A 20,078-nucleotide genomic window follows, 5' to 3' on the forward strand; every position below is an offset into this window, starting at 1 on the left:
AAAAATGAAAATTATGTCATCATTTACTCACCCTCAAGTTTTTCTAAACCTGTGAGTTTTCTTTGTTCCCAGAAGAACATATTTTGAAGAATGTTGGTAACCACACGGTTTCTTGTCCCCATTGCCTTCTATAGTATATTTATTCAGAAACTATGGAGCATATATGGAGTAAGTCAGTATAGGGACTACTAGCAACAAAAACGTTCTTCTAAATATCTGCTTTTGTGTTCAACAGAACAAAGAAACTTATAAATGTTTTAAACAACATGAGTGTGAGTAAATGATGACACAATTTTCATTTTAGTGTGAACTATCTCTTTAAGAGCACACGAGTAGAGTAGCTAGTCTGTATATACAATTGTATAATATGAAAATAAGACGAGGCATTACGTTCAATCTGTGGAGTGAAGAAAGGATGAGAGGGGCAAAATGTAGATGTAGAATATAACGCTTTAAAATCATGGACACAATTTAAGTTCATTTAAAGTGTTAGAGAAAACCGACAGAAACAAAAAATCCTCTTATTGAATTTTTGTCAGCCTATTTGTCTGGAGTGCATGATCTCAAAGAGTTTATTGGTATATTTCGTGCAAATAACACATTAAATCAACTGTATTTAAATTGACATATTACAGTTTAAAGAATAAAGAAAACAAAAGAAAAAACATCTAGGTAGGCCTATCTAAATTACACGTTACATGTTACAAACATAACCATTGTAGTTCCTATATGTATAAACCCCAATCTTCATGTTTAGTATAAAGAATTTGACGACATTTTTAACGTATATTTGTACGTCTTAACTTCTCTTGCGTGTAATACCTGCAAACATTGTATTATTTAATGCAAAAAAAAAAAAAAAAGATCTCTGTTGCGTATCCACTTGATCTTGTTTACCTGCCGATTGCCGCGTTTGTGTATATTAGTCCAGGTCCTGGGTAAGATATGTATGCACTTCATTTAGTGGAGAATATCTCAACTGTTATAGACTAATATGACCCCATTGAACAATGTGGGATGTGTGCCAAAATCTCTACCCGGGACGAAAGTCACGAAAATGACCACAACCGGTGACACTATCACACTACAGGTGAATGGGACTTTTTTTTTTTCTTTATAGATATCCTCATAAATTTCTACCAGTTTAATCTTCATATTAAGAGAAATAATTTTTGTATTACACTTTGTCATAAAAATAATGTCTGTTTTGTGCTATATTGAATGGAAAATTATAAATACAATTGTATACAAGCAAGGGACTTTTTTAAAAGAAAGAAAACAAGCATTTGATTAATATACAGACATTTTATATCCAACCTTGCTATTATCATTGGAACGTTAACTTAAAGTGATAAATACAAAACAACAGGTTTATTCCCTGTGTTGCAACGTAAAACTTTCACAACAGATTCCAGGTATGGGGATGATGATGAGAGCTCATTCAGTGATAGGATTTTTACAACTGTTGCGTCCCGTGCATTTGCAGTACTTGCACCAACGGATACCAGCTCCCCGACAGGGACACCCATTCTTGTGTGCACACTTGCCACACTAGCAGGGATCTGGCAAACCTTCAGGTTTTGAGATTACAATCTCAGGGACTAATAAACTGCCCTTTCTTACAAAACCATAAGCATCTGCATTTAAGATCGAGGTGGCGTCTGTAAATGGTGCTTGGACCCCAAAGCTGCTGTTGATAATAGGCTCTTTGTATATGTTTTCTTGCATTAGTTGAGGTGCAAGCGGTCCTCAAGTCCATCTTAATGGCATTACTAACGAACGCAGAAATGTCTCCATGTCCGTTGATAGTTTGAGACATTTGACCAAGAATGTTTCCGCCACTTGTATTGTACTCTCTGTTAGACAGAGACAAAAGTTGCAAACAAAAGTTGCCTTAAGGATGGCATGTCACTTTTCTATTTTTTAACCCCCATAATCCACAGGTAAATTGAAATGAATTAATTAAAGCTTATCTCACCATGTTTCCCGCTGTAGCCCAGTCCAATGAAGTATTATCTATGTGACACTGGATGGATAAGTTGTTCTCTCACTCTTTCCAGATCTTTTGGAATTTTGTAAAGTAAGGTTTCAAATATGAGTAATTGGTATTTACCAACTTATCTGTTCTTTGTGAGGAATAACTTCATGACATGAAGACACTGTAACTTCATCAACTTGTCTGAGACTATGTGATCACAAGTTGTGATGTACTGGTGATGACATTTTCCCCATTTTGCAAAAAAACAAAACAAAAACATTAGCAGCTAGCTAGCTATACAATACACACCAAATTAAATATAAAACTTATACAAATTCATTATAATTATTTAAATACACAAAATTACAACTCATATGATAATGACACGTAATAAGTCTACACGCCAACACAAAGAATAAAGAGTAGATTTCCTTACTTTTCTTGATCTCACAAGTCATCTTGCTTGACAGTCATGTGCTCTGCTATGACCTCAGGTCACTATGGCTGCCAAGTACATTTTTGTTGAAAAAAAAAGTTGGAGGTGATGACAGCAATATTTAGAACAGGTAGGAAATGTAAGATTTTAAAGTTTAGGTTAATACATAACTGGCAATTCCTGTTTGTTGCTAGTTGTATGTAATAGGTTGACTGTTTTTTAGCCATTTTCTTTATATCAAATCAGAATTCTTACACTCTTCTATGACCTTATAATCATGGTCTTTGTGAACACCTCAGAAAATCTGTAGCTTCAAGGGTTTATATGTACACATATTTAATGAGATATTGCCTCATTTGCATATTTAAAAAAATTTTTTAGACAAAGTGTAATACAAAAAGTATTTCTCTTAATATGAAGATTAATCTGGTAGAAATTTATGAGGATATCTATAAAGAGAAGGAAAAGTCCCATTCACCTGTAGTGTGATAATAGTGTCACCGGTTGTGGTCATTTTCAGGACTTTCGTCCCGGGTAGAGATTTTGGCACATATACCACGTTGTTCAATGGGGTCATATTAGTCTGTAACAGTTGAGATATTCTCCGCTAAATGAAGTGCATACATATCTTACCCAGGACCTCTACTATATGGCAGTACGAGCGGAAACCAGGGATAACGCGGATATTACGTCATTGACAGGCAACAAGTGAACATGGACAAGCCATTATTTAAAATTGGAATTTCTCTGAAATTAAAAATCTTTGGGAACTTTTGGGATACTGGAAGTACACAACTGCAGGAAATGCATCACACTTTGCAAGTGAGTTTTGGTTATTTTGTTACAAAAAGCTTACATTTTGTAACTTTAAACACTTTACAAGAAAACCAACACATTTTAAAATAATTTTTGCATTTTGAGTCCCTGTTAACTGTAGTAACAAACTGTCAGAATAATATACCCATTTGTTGACATTTAGCGAGAAACCTTATTTAGAAAATAAAATCTTATGTCAGAGGTTATGTCTACCTTCAACAATAAGGGTGTCCTCCCTTGAGATGTAGCCACACCCTCCAGTGTCATATTGCATCAACCAAAACCATTTGATCATTTAAAGAAATAGTGTATCTTTAATTAAAGGCCATTGTCATGCTCTTAAAGTGTTAACCCATTGAGCACAGTAAATCAAACTAAACGGCCCACTTTACCTGCATTCACCCTACATTTGTTTTTAAGAGTGCATTTACTATTGGAAGCTATGGCCAAAAAGCCTCTGAAAAGACCAAGAAAAAAAAACATGGGAATGTTCAGGTTATGAAATATACTTTAATGTAGGACACATACAAACAATACACAAGGAAAATCATGATTATCCTATTTGAATCTGCCCTTCCACCATATCGGACTCCCTCATCTTTGACTCTCAGTCCCTTCCTCCACATTTTTTCTTGGGGAGCACTTCAGTCTTCTGCCACAGACTTGGAGTAGTAATACCAATCACACCCAAAGCAATTATCTTTCCAGCACACTCCTCATCTGAATCCATTCCCAGATCATCCTCCTTCTCATGAACCACCACCGCACGTCCCAGAATGGAATAAGGCCCAAAGAGCTTGGCGCCTGGAAGCGTCAGGAACTGCCTTATAACTCCTTGCTCGGAAGCGAAGTTGCCCAGGTCTCCAGGATGAGGGTGGTCATCGCCGTTTGGATTATAATGAGGACCAACAGTGATGCTGCCTTGACTGAGGTCTCCATACTGATGGATGTGCATGGCACGCTCTTGAGGATCGATGGCAGGCAAACCACGGAGGTTGATTTTCACTTCTAAATCTCCATTGGGGAAGAGCTGCTTGAAGAGGATTTGCCCAAAGATCTTTGGCTGGTTACGTGGCAAATTGGGGCTGGGAGTTACTTCACAAGTGGCATAGATTGTGTTGTCGAACTCCACGACTTCCGGCTGTGGAGCTTGGGCAGGCAAACAAACTGGATTTTTGGAGAACTCTCCTCCTTGTATATGCAGCACCAGCAATATCAGAGGGAATATTAGGATGATTTTCTCCATGTTGATCTTTAAAGCCTACAATGAAGAGTGGATTCAGTGAAATCATGCTGTTTGGTTTAAGAATGTAATATTTTTGATAAAAGGTCAAAGCTTTGAGAATGGAAATTGCATTAGATAAAATAGCACAACCAGATTAGTTTGCAACGGAAAACCATATAAGAAACCCAGACAGCAACATAGTGTCGGCCCAGATCCGGCCCACATCTGGGCCGTGTGTAATCCATGTGTACCAGATGTGGGCCGACACTATGTTGCTGTCTGGAAAACTCTATAATTTTTTAATTGCTATGTACCCTTGTGAAAAAAAAAAGCCGATTATTGGTATTGGATGTGTACCTGTAGTATCTTGAAAGTACAATAATGATTAAAAAAAAAAAACCTGTAGATCCACTTGCAGATAATAACACTGATGAATTATAAAAAGCCACTTAAGTGTACACACCGTACACTTTCATAAGTGTCACACCTGCCAGCCAAAGTGCCTATGATAACCACCAGGTGGATGTAATCACACTAAAATGAGTCCAGGCAAAGGTTTATGGAAATGGCAAAGGTCTAGGGAGAAGTGCCCTCTGGTGGCTATCATAGCGCTTCTGCTGGCAGGAGTGACATTAAATACATGTACACTTTAAAAAAAAGTGATGTCAAACTAAGAGTTTTACTTTAAAGTACATTATGTTTTAAAAATCTTTTTGTTGTGCTTTAAAGAAGTGGACTTAATTTGATCTGTTGTAGCCTACATATTATTCAATATTAAATATAAAGTTAATATTTTCTTAAATGTACAAAACTGCAACTTCATGTTTCATTGCATGTATATTTTTAAATGCATTACATAAGTTTAAATAGAAATTATATTAAAATATATTTTAGTTGACCATAAATGCACAGTAAAAATCAGAACATTCAGCAGTGCACTTTCACCATATTTCAAAGACAATACAAGTAATTATGAAATGGATTACAAATAAAGATGTACTTCAGTCAAACAAAGGACTGTTTAATAAACAGTTAAAATATGCATAAACATGCAATTAAGTCTGAAAACATTACATTCTTTCACTTAAGTATATATTTTTTATAGGTTTATTTTCAATAATATGTACTCTTCTTTTTAAAGCATGCTAAAGTGTACTTTTTCACAAGGACAGGTAAAATAAAAGACAATATCTATACTTTTGCTTAAACTAACGTTTTTTTAGTTGCACTAAATCAAGTTAGTTGATGGAGAAAAAAACACAAGCCTAAAACAGCAAAGGTGCGTCACCGTATAGCTGGAAAGCTGTCCTCAACCCGTGTGGAGCCTGAATATTGCAGTCACAAAAATACTACAACGCTTAATCCGTGTGCAGTCCTGACCTGGGGCTGCTCTTTTAAGAACTCATGTTGAGCTACAAGTTAACCATGATAGTCTGTTAGTCACTAATTAAGTTCACCTGTGTTTCATTTAGCTCCCTTTGTTTGCCTGTTTCTATATAGCACTCAGTTTATTCAGTTCTTTGTCTTGCATTGCACAATGTGTTCTCCAGTGTAGATTATCTCCATTGTTTTGTGTTTATTAAAAGAAGTACTGCAATTAGTGACTAACAGACTATCATGGTTAACTTGTAGCTCAACATGAGTTCTTAAAAGAGCAGCCCCAGGTCCGGACTGCACACGGATTAAGCGTTGTAGTATTTTTGTGACTGCAATATTCAGGCTCCACACGGACTGAGGACAGCTTTCCAGCTATACGGTGACGCACCTTTGCTGTTTTAGGCTTGTGTTTTTTTCTCCATCAACTAACTTGATTTAGTGCAACTAAAAAAACGTTAGTTTAAGCAAAAGTATAGATATTGTCTTTTATTTTACCTGTCCTTGTGAAAAAGTACACTTTAGCAAGCTTTAAAAAGAAGAGTACATATTATTGAAAATAAACCTATAGAAAATATATACTTAAGTGCAAGAATGTAATGTTTTCAGACTTAATTGCATGTTTATGCATATTTTAAATGTGTATTAAACAGTCCTTTGTTTGACTGAAGTACATCTTTATTTGTAATCCATTTCATCATTACTTGTATTGTCTTTGAAATATGGTGAAAGTGCACTGCTGGATGTTCTGAATTTTACTGTGAATTTATGGTCAACTAAAATATATTTTAATATAATTTCTATTTAAACTTCTGTAATGCATTTAAAAATATACATGCAATGAAACATGAAGTTGCAGTTTTGTACATTTAAGAAAATATTAATATTATATTTAATATTGAATAACATAGGCTACAACAGATCAAATTAAGTCTACTTCTTTAAAGCACAACAAAAAGATTTTTAAAACATAATGTACTTTAAAGTAAAACTCTTAGTTTGACATCACTTTTTTTTTTAAAGTGTACATGTATTTAATGTCACTCCTGCCAGCAGAAGCGCTATGATAGCCACCAGAGGGCACTTCTCCCTAGACCTTTTCCATTTCCATAAACCTTTGCCTGGACTCATTTTAGTGTGATTACATCCACCTGGTGGTTATCATAGGCACTTTGGCTGGCAGGTGTGACACTTATGAAAGTGTATTTTTTTTTTTTTTACAAGGGTACATAGCAATTAAAAAATAGAGTTTTCCAGACAGCAACATAGTGTCGGCCCACATCTGGTACACATGGATTACACACGGCCCAGATGTGGGCCGGATCTGGGCCGACACTATGTTGCTGTCTGGGTTTCTTATATGGTTTTCCGTTGCAAACTAATCTGGTTGTGCTATTTTATCTAATGCAATTTCCATTCTCAAAGCTTTGACCTTTTATCAAAAATATTACGTTTTTAAAACAAACGGCATGATTTCACTGAATCCACTCTTCATTGCAGGCTTTAAAGATCAACATGGAGAATATCATCCTAATATTCCCTCTGATATTGCTGGTGCTGCATATACAAGGAGGAGAGTTCTCCAAAAATCCAGTTTGTTTGCCTGCCCAAGCTCCACAGCCGGAAGTCGTGGAGTTCGACAACACAATCTATGCCACTTGTGAAGTAACTCCCAGCCCCAATTTGCCACGTAACCAGCCAAAGATCTTTGGGCAAATCCTCTTCAAGCAGCTCTTCCCCAATGGAGATTTAGAAGTGAAAATCAACCTCCGTGGTTTGCCTGCCATCGATCCTCAAGAGCGTGCCATGCACATCCATCAGTATGGAGACCTCAGTCAAGGCAGCATCACTGTTGGTCCTCATTATAATCCAAACGGCGATGACCACCCTCATCCTGGAGACCTGGGCAACTTCGCTTCCGAGCAAGGAGTTATAAGGCAGTTCCTGACGCTTCCAGGCGCCAAGCTCTTTGGGCCTTATTCCATTCTGGGACGTGCGGTGGTGGTTCATGAGAAGGAGGATGATCTGGGAATGGATTCAGATGAGGAGTGTGCTGGAAAGATAATTGCTTTGGGTGTGATTGGTATTACTACTCCAAGTCTGTGGCAGAAGACTGAAGTGCTCCCCAAGAAAAAATGTGGAGGAAGGGACTGAGAGTCAAAGATGAGGGAGTCCGATATGGTGGAAGGGCAGATTCAAATAGGATAATCATGATTTTCCTTGTGTATTGTTTGTATGTGTCCTACATTAAAGTATATTTCATAACCTGAACATTCCCATGTTTTTTTTCTTGGTCTTTTCAGAGGCTTTTTGGCCATAGCTTCCAATAGTAAATGCACTCTTAAAAACAAATGTAGGGTGAATGCAGGTAAAGTGGGCCGTTTAGTTTGATTTACTGTGCTCAATGGGTTAACACTTTAAGAGCATGACAATGGCCTTTAATTAAAGATACACTATTTCTTTAAATGATCAAATGGTTTTGGTTGATGCAATATGACACTGGAGGGTGTGGCTACATCTCAAGGGAGGACACCCTTATTGTTGAAGGTAGACATAACCTCTGACATAAGATTTTATTTTCTAAATTATAAGGTTTCTCGCTAAATGTCAACAAATGGGTATATTATTCTGACAGTTTGTTACTACAGTTAACAGGGAATCAAAATACAAAAATTATTTTAAAATGTGTTTTTCTTGTAAAGTGTTTAAAGCGACAATATGTAAGATTTTTGTAATAAAATAAGTCGTCAACTTTATTTATATAGCGCTTTTCACAATGCAGATTGTATCAAAGCAGCTTCACAGTATTAAATAAATAACCAAAACTCCCTTGCAAAGTGTGATGCATTTCCTGCAGTTGTGTACTTCCAGTATCCCAAAAGTCCCCAAAGATTTTTGATTTCAGAGAAATTCCAATTTTAAATAATGGCTCGTCCATGTTCACTTGTCGCCTGTCAATGACGTAATATCCGCGTTATCCCTGGTTTCCGCTCGTACTGCCATAGTAACCATTGCCACAGACTGCGTTACGTCTAGCTGCACGCTCATGGAGTTGTTTCGTTCAAACATTATGGACCATGGCAAGCAGACTTTGGGACAAAAGGAGAACTAAAACGAGGATCAATATCGGCGTGGTGTTTTCGAGATGCCGAGAGCTCCACGTCCGTGACAAACTTCGACTTGACAGAGACGTCTTGCATGTACTTTAAGTCAAGTCATCTTCATTTATATAGCGCTTTTAACGATGTAGATTGTTTCAAAGCAGCTTTACAGAGATAAACGTATAATTTAAGGTAACAGAGATTGTTTTGGCTTTACTGCGGTTCTTTAATAAAGTTATTTTACAGCTAAAGTTAGTTTGATTCGCTTCCATCGCAACGATAATTTGTTATTAAATTAGGGGCATCTAAGACGACACCATTCTCTCTACACAGACTTTAAACGCGAACCTGTGATAAACGCTGATGGCGTTCACATGCGCATTAAGAATTGGTTCTATAGTTATGTGCGTTTGATTATATGTGCGCAGGTTTGGAATTCACTACAAACCAAGCCTAAACAAAGTACTGGTGTTTCCTTTTAAATTTTGATACAGAATTTATTTTATTTGTCACTTTGGGGTAGGTCGCGAATTGAATTTTCCCGACGACGCTTTATCTGTAGAGTGGGAAAGGGATCCTCCATAGGGAGAGACTAGTTGGCACTTCAGCACTGCGTCATCGGGTCCAGGCGAAGGTCCTTCATCAGATCTGGATACGAACCTGGATCCGGCAGGCTGCGGGAAAAGCTCGGGATAAACAAAGACACTAAAATTAGTGTAGATGCCATTCTTCTTATGATGTAATGAGTACATCAGGATTTATGGGAAGTGTTCCCGGTTCTGGCTGACCTGATATATGCAGCCTAACATTGAATTTTAAAAGTCTATAATGTATTATGTGAATGCTAGCTCAAAAAGATGCTTTGAACTGACAGAGTGTGTCTGCTTCCCGGACAATGTTAGGAGGACTGTTCCTAAGTTTTGGTGCTAAATAGGAGAAGGATCTACCGCCAGCAGTCGATTTTGATATTCTAGGTATTATTAACTGGCCGGAATTTTGAGATCGCAATAGACGTGAAGGACTATAATGCGTTAAGAGCTCGCTCAAGTACTGCGGAGCTAAACCATTTAGTGCTTTGTAAGTAATCAGCAATATTTTAAAATTTATATGATGTTTAATAGGGAGCCAGTGCAGTGTTGACAGAACTGTAATATAAGCTAATATAATATGGTCATACTTCCTGGTTCTGGTAAGAACTCGAGCTGCTGCGTTTTGAACCAGCTGTAGTTTGTTTATTAAGCGTGCAGGGCAACCACCCAGTAGAGCATTACAATAATCTAGCCTTGACGTCATGAACGCATGAACTAATTGTTCCGCATTTGTCACTGAGAGTATATGACGTAATTTAGATATATTTTTAAGATGTATCCCCCCCCCCCCGCGCTGGGCCCCCCCAAACCCAAAAAATGCAGTTTTTCCTAAATAACTACCTGAACCGTGGCACCGAGGATGAAGAATTTTTTATGGTATGTTGGTCTACTAGACTTTTACAGAAAAATTTCGTTTGGTCCCCGGGGGCCACTTCCCCCCCGCGCTGGGGCCCCCGTGAATTTTTCGTCAACAATACCAGGGACACCGAAACACCGGGAAACATGAAATTTGGTGGGCATGTAGCCCCACTAGACTTGTACGGAAAAATTTCGTTTGGTCCCCGGGGGCCCCTCCCCCCCGCGCTGGGCCCCCCCAAACCCAAAAAATGCAGTTTTTCCTAAATAACTACCTGAACCGTGGCACCGAGGATGAAGAAATTTTTATGGTATGTTGGTCTTAAGGGCCCACATCAACCTAGCCCATAATCGATTGTCAAAGTTTTTTTTTTTTTTTTTTTTTTTGACATCTACTGAAATTTTTCGTCAACGATACCAGGGACACCGAAACACCAGGGAACATGAAATTTGGTGGGCATGTAGCCCCACTAGACTTTTACGGAAAAATTTCGTTTGGTCCCCGGGGGCCACTCCCCTCCCGCGCTGGGCCCCCCCAAACCCAAAAAATGCAGTTTTTCCTAAATAACTACCTGAACCGTGGCACCGAGGATGAAGAAATTTTTATGGTATGTTGCTCTTAAGGGCCCACATCAACCTAGCCCATAATTACTCATTTGTGATTTGCGCCCCTCCCATAAAAAATGAAAATGCAATATTATTCTGCTTTAATTGCCTCTATCTTCAGTTGAGATGTTCATAACTGCACCATATTTCATGTGTATGATTAACTTGACATCCTCTGGGGGTATGCTACGTTTCGTAGAATTTCATCCATGGGGGGGTATAAAATAAATTCATTTATGTGCACATTTAGTGACTGTACACTCATCGGCCTGTAGATGGTGGTGTTGAGCGAAGGGTTGCTGGTTTAGGATGATACTGTCACACACACACATGCAGGAATACAAACAAATGCAAGCATGCACACACACTGACATCCACACGCACAGACACACACCCATACAAATCCACATGCACAGGCGCACACACATGTACGCACGCACACATACACGCACAGAGACACTCACAGACACACACATACACACACACATACAGACAGACATGCACATACTACTACTTTTTTAGGTATATACATAAACACGCAATACAGCCAAATTGCTCCACGTCATTTATTTTTGTGGAAAGCCAGTGCAGGCCTGAGCGGCGGTCATACTTTGTACCGCCATGCGGTACATCTAGTTTAAAATTGGAATTTCTCTGAAATTAAAAATCTTTGGGAACTTTTGGGATACTGGAAGTACACAACTGCAGGAAATGTATCACACTTTGCAAGTGAGTTTGTTATTTTATTACAAAAATTGTTGATTTAAACACTTTACAAGAAAACCAACACATTTTAAAATATTTTTTGCATTTTGATTCCCTGTTAACTGTAGTAACAAACTGCCAGAATAATATACCCATTTGTTGACATTTAGCGAGAAACCTTATAATTTAGAAAATAAAATCTTATGTCAGAGGTTATGTCTACCTTCAACAATAAGGGTGTCCTCCCTTGAGATGTAACCACACCCTCCAGTGTCATATTGCATCAACCAAAACCATTTTATCATTTAAAGAAATAGTGTATCTTTAATTAAAGGCCATTGTCATGCTCTTAAAGTGTTAACCCATTGAGCACAGTAAATCAAACTAAACGGCCCACTTTACCTGCATTCACCCTACATTTGTTTTTAAGAGTGCATTTACTATTGGAAGCTATGGCCAAAAAGCCTCTGAAAAGACCAAGAAAAAAAAACATGGGAATGTTCAGGTTATGAAATATACTTTAATGTAGGACACATACAAACAATACACAAGGAAAATCATGATTATCCTATTTGAATCTGCCCTTCCACCATATCTGACTCCCTCATCTTTGACTCTCAGTCCCTTCCTCCACATTTTTTCTTGGGGAGCACTTCAGTCTTCTGCCACAGACTTGGAGTAGTAATACCAATCACACCCAAAGCAATTATCTTTCCAGCACACTCCTTATCTGAATCCATTCCCAGATCATCCTCCTTCTCATGAACCACCACCGCACGTCCCAGAATGGAATAAGGCCCAAAGAGCTTGGCGCCTGGAAGCGTCAGGAACTGCCTTATAACTCCTTGCTCGGAAGCGAAGTTGCCCAGGTCTCCAGGATGAGGGTGGTCAACGCCGTTTGGATTATAATGAGGACCAACAGTGATGCTGCCTTGACTGAGGTCTCCATACTGATGGATGTGCATGGCACGCTCTTGAGGATCGATGGCAGGCAAACCACGGAGGTTGATTTTCACTTCTAAATCTCCATTGGGGAAGAGCTGCTTGAAGAGGATTTGCCCAAAGATCTTTGGCTGGTTACGTGGCAAATTGGGGCTGGGAGTTACTTCACAAGTGGCATAGATTGTGTTGTCGAACTCCACGACTTCCGGCTGTGGAGCTTGGGCAGGCAAACAAACTGGATTTTTGGAGAACTCTCCTCCTTGTATATGCAGCACCAGCAATATCAGAGGGAATATTAGGATGATATTCTCCATGTTGATCTTTAAAGCCTGCAATGAAGAGTGGATTCAGTGAAATCATGCCGTTTGGTTTAAGAATGTAATATTTGTGATAAAAGGTCAAAGCTTTGAGAATGGAAGTTGCATTAGATAAAATAGCACAACCAGATTAGTTTGCAACGGAAAACCATATAAGAAACCCAGACAGCAACATAGTGTCGGCCCAGATCCGGCCCACATCTGGGCCGTGTGTAATCCATGTGTACCAGATGTGGGCCGACACTATGTTGCTGTCTGGAAAACTCTATAATTTTTGAATTGCTATGTAACATTGTGAAAAAAAAAAAAAAGAAAAAAAAAAAGTATTGGTTTATACTTTATAAAAGTATCGATTATTGGTATTGAATGTGTACCTGTAGTATCTTGAAAGTACAATAATGCTAAAAAAAAAAATAACCCTGCAGATAATAACACTGATGAATTATAAAAAAACACTTAAGTGTACACACCGTACACTTTCATAAGTGTCACACCTGCCAGCCAAAGTGCCTATGATAACCACCAGGTGGATGTAATCACACTAAAATGAGTCCAGGCAAAGGTTTATGGAAATGGAAAAGGTCTAGGGAGAAGTGCCCTCTGGTGGCTATCATAGCGCTTCTGCTGGCAGGAGTGACATTAAATACATGTACACTTTAAAAAAAAGTGATGTCAAACTAAGAGTTTTACTTTAAAGTACATTATGTTTTAAAAATCTTTTTGTTGTGCTTTAAAGAAGTAGACTTAATTTGATCTGTTATAGCCTACATGTTATTCAATATTAAATATAATAATAATATTTTCTTAAATGTACAAAACTGCAACTTCATGTTTCATTGCATGTATATTTTTAAATGCATTACAGAAGTTTAAATAGAAATTATATTAAAATATATTTTAGTTGACCATAAATGCACAGTAAAAATCAGTACATTCAGCAGTGCACTTTCACCATATTTCAAAGACAATACAAGTAATGATGAAATGGATTACAAATAAAGATGTACTTCAGTCAAACAAAAGGACTGTTTAATAAACAGTTAAAATATGCATAAACATGCAATTAAGTTTGAAAACATTACATTCTTGCACTTAAGTATATATTTTCTATAGGTTTATTTTCAATAATATGTACTCTTCTTTTTAAAGCATGCTAAAGTGTACTTTTTCACAAGGACAGGTAAAATAAAAGACAATATCTATACTTTTGCTTAAACTAACGTTTTTTTAGTTGCACTAAATCAAGTTAGTTGATGGAGAAAAAAACACAAGCCTAAAACAGCAAAGGTGCGTCACCGTATAGCTGGAAAGCTGTCCTCAATCCGTGTGGAGCCTGAATATTGCAGTCACAAAAATACTACAACGCTTAATCCGTGTGCAGTCCGGACCTGGGGTTGAGAGAATGTTCCTTTGCAATCACACCTTTGGCTGCTCTTTTAGGAACTCATGTTGAGCTACAAGTTAACCATGATAGTCTGTTAGTCACTAATTAAGTTCACCTGTGTTTCATTTAGCTCCCTTTGTTTGCCTGTTTCTATATAGCACTCAGTTTATTCAGTTCTTTGTCTTGCATTGCACAATGTGTTCTCCAGTGTAGATTATCTCCATTGTTTTGTGTTTATTAAAAGAAGTACTGCTATAGATTCCTCTTCTCTTCATTAGGTGGCTCATTTGTGACTCATTAATTCTTAGTGTACAATTCCACTTGACACCACTTCTTATAGCAGATATTCGTCTCACATAAAGTGAATAGCTGACAGTTCTTCTTTTTCAAGAAACCATTTCTACAGACTCTGATGTACCAAGCCTGACAAGCCTATATTACACATGCAATTGAACTGTTATTTAAGTGTCTTTGAAGGCAGAAGTAAACATTTCTGAGGGAATGATTCTTCTATGGCATCGATGTTAAAGGGACACCAGGCAAGTCTGAGTGTTTTTTCTCTACGAAGCTCCCCCTAGTGTCTGGTAGTAAATGCTTTCAAACACTCTGTGTAAAAACGAACTGTTGTCCCTCCCCCCTCGCCACGAGCAACCCAGCTGATCAGCCGTCAACCCAGCTGAGCAGAGGAACCGGCTATTTCAAAACCAGTTATGTCTACCGAGGCAAGTAAAGCAATATTTTATTTCCAACTAATGGCGATTTTTTTTTTTTTTTATTGTGTTGTCATGCATACTAACGTTAGTATTTTTACCGGGAACGAACGATATGAACGAGGCGAACTACTGCTTTCGTGTTTGTTTGTTTTTGGGAGAGTGGGCATGAGCATAAATATATATATCGGAGGTTAATATTTGTCTAAAGTTATATTAGCAAGGTCTATAAGTTCATCTGGTAGAATGACGGTTTACCTTTGCTTGTCTAAGAAAACATCAGAACGTTTTTTCTAGCTCGATCATGATATGTGCAACATGTTATGCCTATTATCAGACGCGTTGACTTAGTGACATAAAATAAAAGTGCAAGTTACACAAATAAAACCTACAGAGGAACGGTCAAACAACTACAGAAATCAAACGTGTTTGCTAATGACAATGCTAACATCAAAGTTATAGTATCTAGCATACTAGTAAGCCCGTAACAGACAGCGATCATAATAAAAACCTTTACAGACAATAGCAAACATCCTGAGGTCACAATTACTTGAAATTTAAATATTAAACACAGTTTATTCCAAAGATACTTGCAACAGCAGCCAGGTCAGCATCCGTTTTGCAGGCTTCTGTTTCTCTCAGTTCTCACCATTCTGAAAAAGCCGGTCCAATATTTACTCGAGTCTGACTTCTTGCTCGGTCAGTCTCCCGTTTCCTCTTTTGTTGGTCCTCCGACAAAGATTTCCTAGCTTTCTGCTTCTTTTTTACAGGCTCAGCCATAACTCAATCTATCACTGCCCTTCGCTTATAGCTAGCCGGTGTTTGAATGGGGGCGTGTACGTGTGCAGTGCCGTCAAGCAATTCGTTACATCGCGAGACCTGATATCACGCGATACTTCCTGACACCGACCCGCGTCCCAAAGTTGCAAGTGAGTTTTTTCCGCTCTCGGGCACCGGGGGGTGCAAAACCACCACCATTCAACCCGAAATGAGTAATATAACCATTCCACTGACTCCGAAGCTGTTCAGTTAAGGTAAAAAAGTTACCTAGTGTCCCTTTAAAATCCCCTTTTAGTAGATTGAATGCAGGTAAGGTGGGACACTTTTTGTTAAACGTGTCATTTAGATACAGTACCTAGATGTTTATTTCTTTTTATTACTTTTGTTAACTTTAAGGTCTGACTTTAATATTTCATTTTGAATACAGTTGATATGTGTTATTTGCATGGTATATACCAATAAACATTTTGAGATCATGCACTCCAGACAAATTTCTTTTCAGGTAATGTGACCCATCCCTAATTTATCAAAAATGATCCTGGATCTTAAAAACACATGATTTATTAACACATCACACAAACATATTCCACAGCATATTTAACAGACCCAAAAGCACATAGATAGGCTATGATGAGTAATACTCATCAGTTCACACAATGCATGTGTAAAGTTCAAAACAACTAGAACATGTTATGTTGACATGAAATTTTATGAAATTTGAATATCAGATATCTTAATGAACTCTACAACATATTACAAATGGAACTACGACACATGCAACAACAAATAGGCTAACAAAAATTCAATAAGAGGAAAATTTTAAATGGTAACCATATTGTAAAACTTTTTCTCTGTCTGTTTTCTCTGAACACTGTAAATGAACTTAAATTGTGTCCATATTTTAAAGCGTTATATTCTGCATCTACATTTTAATAATAATAATCATTTGTTACATTTATATAGCGCTTTTCTGGGTACTCAAAGCGCTTTACATGGAAAGGGGAATATCCTCAACCACCACCAATGTGCAGCATCCACCTGGATGATGCGACGGGCAGCCATATTGGGCCAGAACGCCCACCACACACCAGCTTAATGGTGGAGAGGAGACAGTGATGAAGCCAATCAGTATATGGGGATGATTAGGAGGCCATGATGGACAGAGGCCAAGGGGCAAATTTGGCCAGGATGCCGGGGTTACACCTCTACTCTTTTTCGAAGGACATCCTGGGATTTTTAAAGAGAGTCAGGACCTCGGTTTAACGTCTCATTGGAAGGATGGTGCTCTTTGACAGTATAGTGTCCCGATCACTACACTGGGGCGTTAGGTCCCACATAGACCAAGGGTGAGCACCCCCTGCTGGCCTCACTAACACCTCTTCCAGCAGCAACCTGGTTTTCTCAGGAGGTCTCCCATCCAGGTACTAACCAGGCTTGCTATCCTCTTACAATAACAAAGATTTAGGTTGATCTCGAACAAGCCTTCCATCAACAATGGAGGTCGTTGCGATACTATTGATGCTCATGGCTTTGCGAACCTACATCGGCATCCAAACACGGCGAATCCAACGTGTTCGTGCAGCTCGCCGTAACTTGCATAGACGGAGATTAGATTCAAGCTGCTATTAGCTCGATTAGTTGCTATTTGAAAAATGGCGGTCACAAGTTTCTGTTCGTCTTGTTGGTCACGGTAACCCCGCCCCCACCCCCAGCGCAAGCGGTTCTTACTTCTAGACCAGCAATGTTTTGGTGCTACTCAAGAACCACTTTTCCTGGTTCAGAGCTGGTGCTTTGGGTGTCGAAAAACAAAGAACCGATTTGAAACTAGGCTCTAGCTCCGAACCAGCACTGCCTTGGTGGAAGAGGGTTAACAAGTCAGTTTATTTGGCGAATTAAACTTGTGAGGTAACGCAGCGCTGTTTCACTTGGTCTACACTATCACACTAAACTGCATTTGAGTGTGTTGAAAGTTATAATGTTATTCTATATGTTTGTTTGTCTGTATGAGACTAGCAGTGAGCTAGATGAACATTAGAATAACATACTGATCATATTCTAACATTTCATCATGTTGAGCTGTATAACATTGATTAGTTTTATGTACATTTGCTCACCTGTCTAATAAAGTGCTCTTTGATACCAATCTTTCATTTGAAAGTCACGTCTAGTATCTGTAAAACCGCATTTTTCCATCTTAAAAATATATCTAAATTACGTCATATGCTCTTATTGACAAATGCGGAACAATTAGTTCATGCGTTCATGACGTCAAGGCTAGATTATTGTAATGCTCTATTGGGTGGTTGCCCTGCACGCTTAATAAACAAACTACAGCTAGTTCAAAACGCAGCAGCTCGAGTTCTTACCAGAACCAGGAAGTATGACCATATTAGCCCGGTTCTGTCAACACTGCACTGGCTCCCTATTAAACATCGCATCAATTTTAAAATATTGCTGATTACTTACAAAGCACTAAATGGTTTAGCTCCGCAGTACTTAAGCGAGCTCTTAACGCATTATAGTCCTTCACGTCTATTGCGATCTCAAAATTCCGGCCAGTTGATAATACCTAGAATATCAAAATCGACTGCTGGCGGTAGATCCTTCTCTTATTTAGCACCAAAACTTTGGAACAGTCTTCCTAACATTGTCCGGGAAGCAGACACACTCTGTCAGTTCAAAGCTAGACTAAAAACACATCTTTTTGAGCTAGCATTCACATAATACATTATAGACTTTTAAAATTCAATGTTAGGCTGCATAGATTAGGTCAGCCGGAACCAGGAACACTTCCCATAAATCCTGATGTACTCGTTACATCATAAGAAGAATGGCATCTACGCTAATTTTAGTGTCTTTGTTTATCCCGAGGTTTTCCCACAGCCTGCCGGATCCAGGCCGTATCCTGATCTGACGAAGGACCTTTGCCTGGACCAGATGACAACGCAGTGCTGAAGTGCCAACTAGTCTCTCCCTATCCCTTTCCCACTCTACAGATAAAGCGTCGTCGGGAAAATTCAGTTTGCGTACCTACCCCGAAGTGACAAATAAAATTAATTCTGTATCAAAATTTATAAGGAAAGACCAGTACTTTGTTTAGGCTTGGTTTGTAGTGAATTCCAAACCTGCGCACATATAATCAAACGCACATAACTATAGAACCAATTCTTAATGCGCACGTGAACGCCATCAGCGTTTATCACAGGTTCGCGTTTAAAGTCTGTGTAGAGAGAATGGTGTCGTCTTGGTGGCCCCTAACTTAATAACAAATTATCGTTGCGATGGAAGCGAATCAATCAAACTAACTTTAGCTGTAAAATAACTTTATTAAAGAACCGCAGTAAAGCCAAAACAATCTCTGTTACCTTAAATTATACGTTTATCTCTGTAAAGCTGCTTTGAAACAATCTACATTGTTAAAAGCACTATATAAATGAAGATGATTTGACAAAGTACATGCAAGACGTCTGTCAAGTCGAAGTTTGTCACGGACGTGGAGCTCTCGGCATCTCGAAAACACCACGCCGATATTGATCCTCGTTTTAGTTCTCCTTTTGTCCCAAAGTCTGCTTGCCATGGTCCATAATGTTTGAACGAAACAACTCCAGGAGCGTGCAGCTAGACGTAACGCAGTCTGTGGCAATGGTTACTATGGCAGTACGAGCGGAAACCAGGGATAACGCGGATATTACGTCATTGACAGGCGACAAGTGAAAATGGACGAGCCATTTTTTAAAATTGGAATTTCTCTGAAATTAAAAATCTTTGGGAACTTTTGGGATACTGGAAGTACACAACTGCAGGAAATGCATCACACTTTGCGAGTGAGTTTTGGTTAGTTTATTACAAAAATCTTACATTTTGTCGCTTTAAACACTTTACAAGAAAACCAACACATTTTAAAATATTTTTTGAATTTTGATTCCCTGTTAACTGTAGTAACAAACTGTCAGAATAATATACCCATTTGTTGACATTTAGCGAGAAACCTTATAATTTAGAAAATAAAATCTTATGTCAGAGGTTACGTCTACCTTCAACAATAAGGGTGTCCTCCCTTGAGATGTAGCCACACCCTCCAGTGTCATATTGCATCAACCAAAACCATTTGATCATTTAAAGAAATAGTGTATCTTTAATTAAAGGCCATTGTCATGCTCTTAAAGTGTTAACCCATTGAGCACAGTAAATCAAACTAAACGGCCCACTTTACCTGCATTCACCCTACATTTGTTTTTAAGAGTGCATTTACTATTGGA

The 20,078-nt window shown here is 38.3% G+C and overlaps 4 protein-coding genes across 6 annotated transcripts in view; 1 reads left to right on the forward strand and 3 right to left on the reverse strand.

The window, feature by feature from the left end:
* Positions 1-20,078, reverse strand: part of mbd3a (methyl-CpG binding domain protein 3a) — a 177,048-nt gene that overhangs the window by 25,674 nt on the left and 131,296 nt on the right. The gene's annotated exons all lie outside the window — the stretch shown is intronic.
* On the reverse strand, positions 3,726-5,838 carry LOC307161774 (extracellular superoxide dismutase [Cu-Zn]-like). Of its 3 annotated transcripts, none has more exons than XM_079876716.1 (2): positions 5,744-5,838; positions 3,726-4,491 (listed from the first exon to the last, which is right to left on the reverse strand). In XM_079876716.1, exon 2 carries the CDS (start codon positions 4,474-4,476, stop codon positions 3,838-3,840), a length of 639 nt encoding a protein of 212 aa, XP_079732842.1. In that variant the 5' UTR covers positions 4,477-4,491; positions 5,744-5,838; the 3' UTR covers positions 3,726-3,837. The 3 variants fall into 3 exon arrangements, with proteins under 3 accessions (XP_079732842.1, XP_079732844.1, XP_079732843.1); XM_079876718.1 differs by lacking the exon at positions 5,744-5,838 and adding an exon at positions 4,924-4,948; XM_079876717.1 differs by lacking the exon at positions 5,744-5,838 and adding an exon at positions 4,919-4,943.
* Positions 7,330-8,122, forward strand: LOC307162070 (extracellular superoxide dismutase [Cu-Zn]-like). Its single transcript, XM_079877143.1, has one exon. The coding sequence runs from the start codon at positions 7,345-7,347 to the stop codon at positions 7,981-7,983; it is 639 nt and encodes a 212-aa protein (XP_079733269.1). The 5' UTR covers positions 7,330-7,344; the 3' UTR covers positions 7,984-8,122.
* On the reverse strand, positions 12,193-14,417 carry LOC307161610 (extracellular superoxide dismutase [Cu-Zn]-like). The gene is made up of 2 exons (XM_079876464.1): positions 14,242-14,417; positions 12,193-12,957 (listed from the first exon to the last, which is right to left on the reverse strand). The coding sequence occupies exon 2, from the start codon at positions 12,940-12,942 to the stop codon at positions 12,304-12,306; it is 639 nt and encodes a 212-aa protein (XP_079732590.1). The 5' UTR covers positions 12,943-12,957; positions 14,242-14,417; the 3' UTR covers positions 12,193-12,303.

Source organism: Squalius cephalus (assembly GCF_949319135.1).
Source record: "Squalius cephalus genome assembly, chromosome: 7".
NCBI lineage: Eukaryota > Metazoa > Chordata > Actinopteri > Cypriniformes > Leuciscidae > Squalius > Squalius cephalus.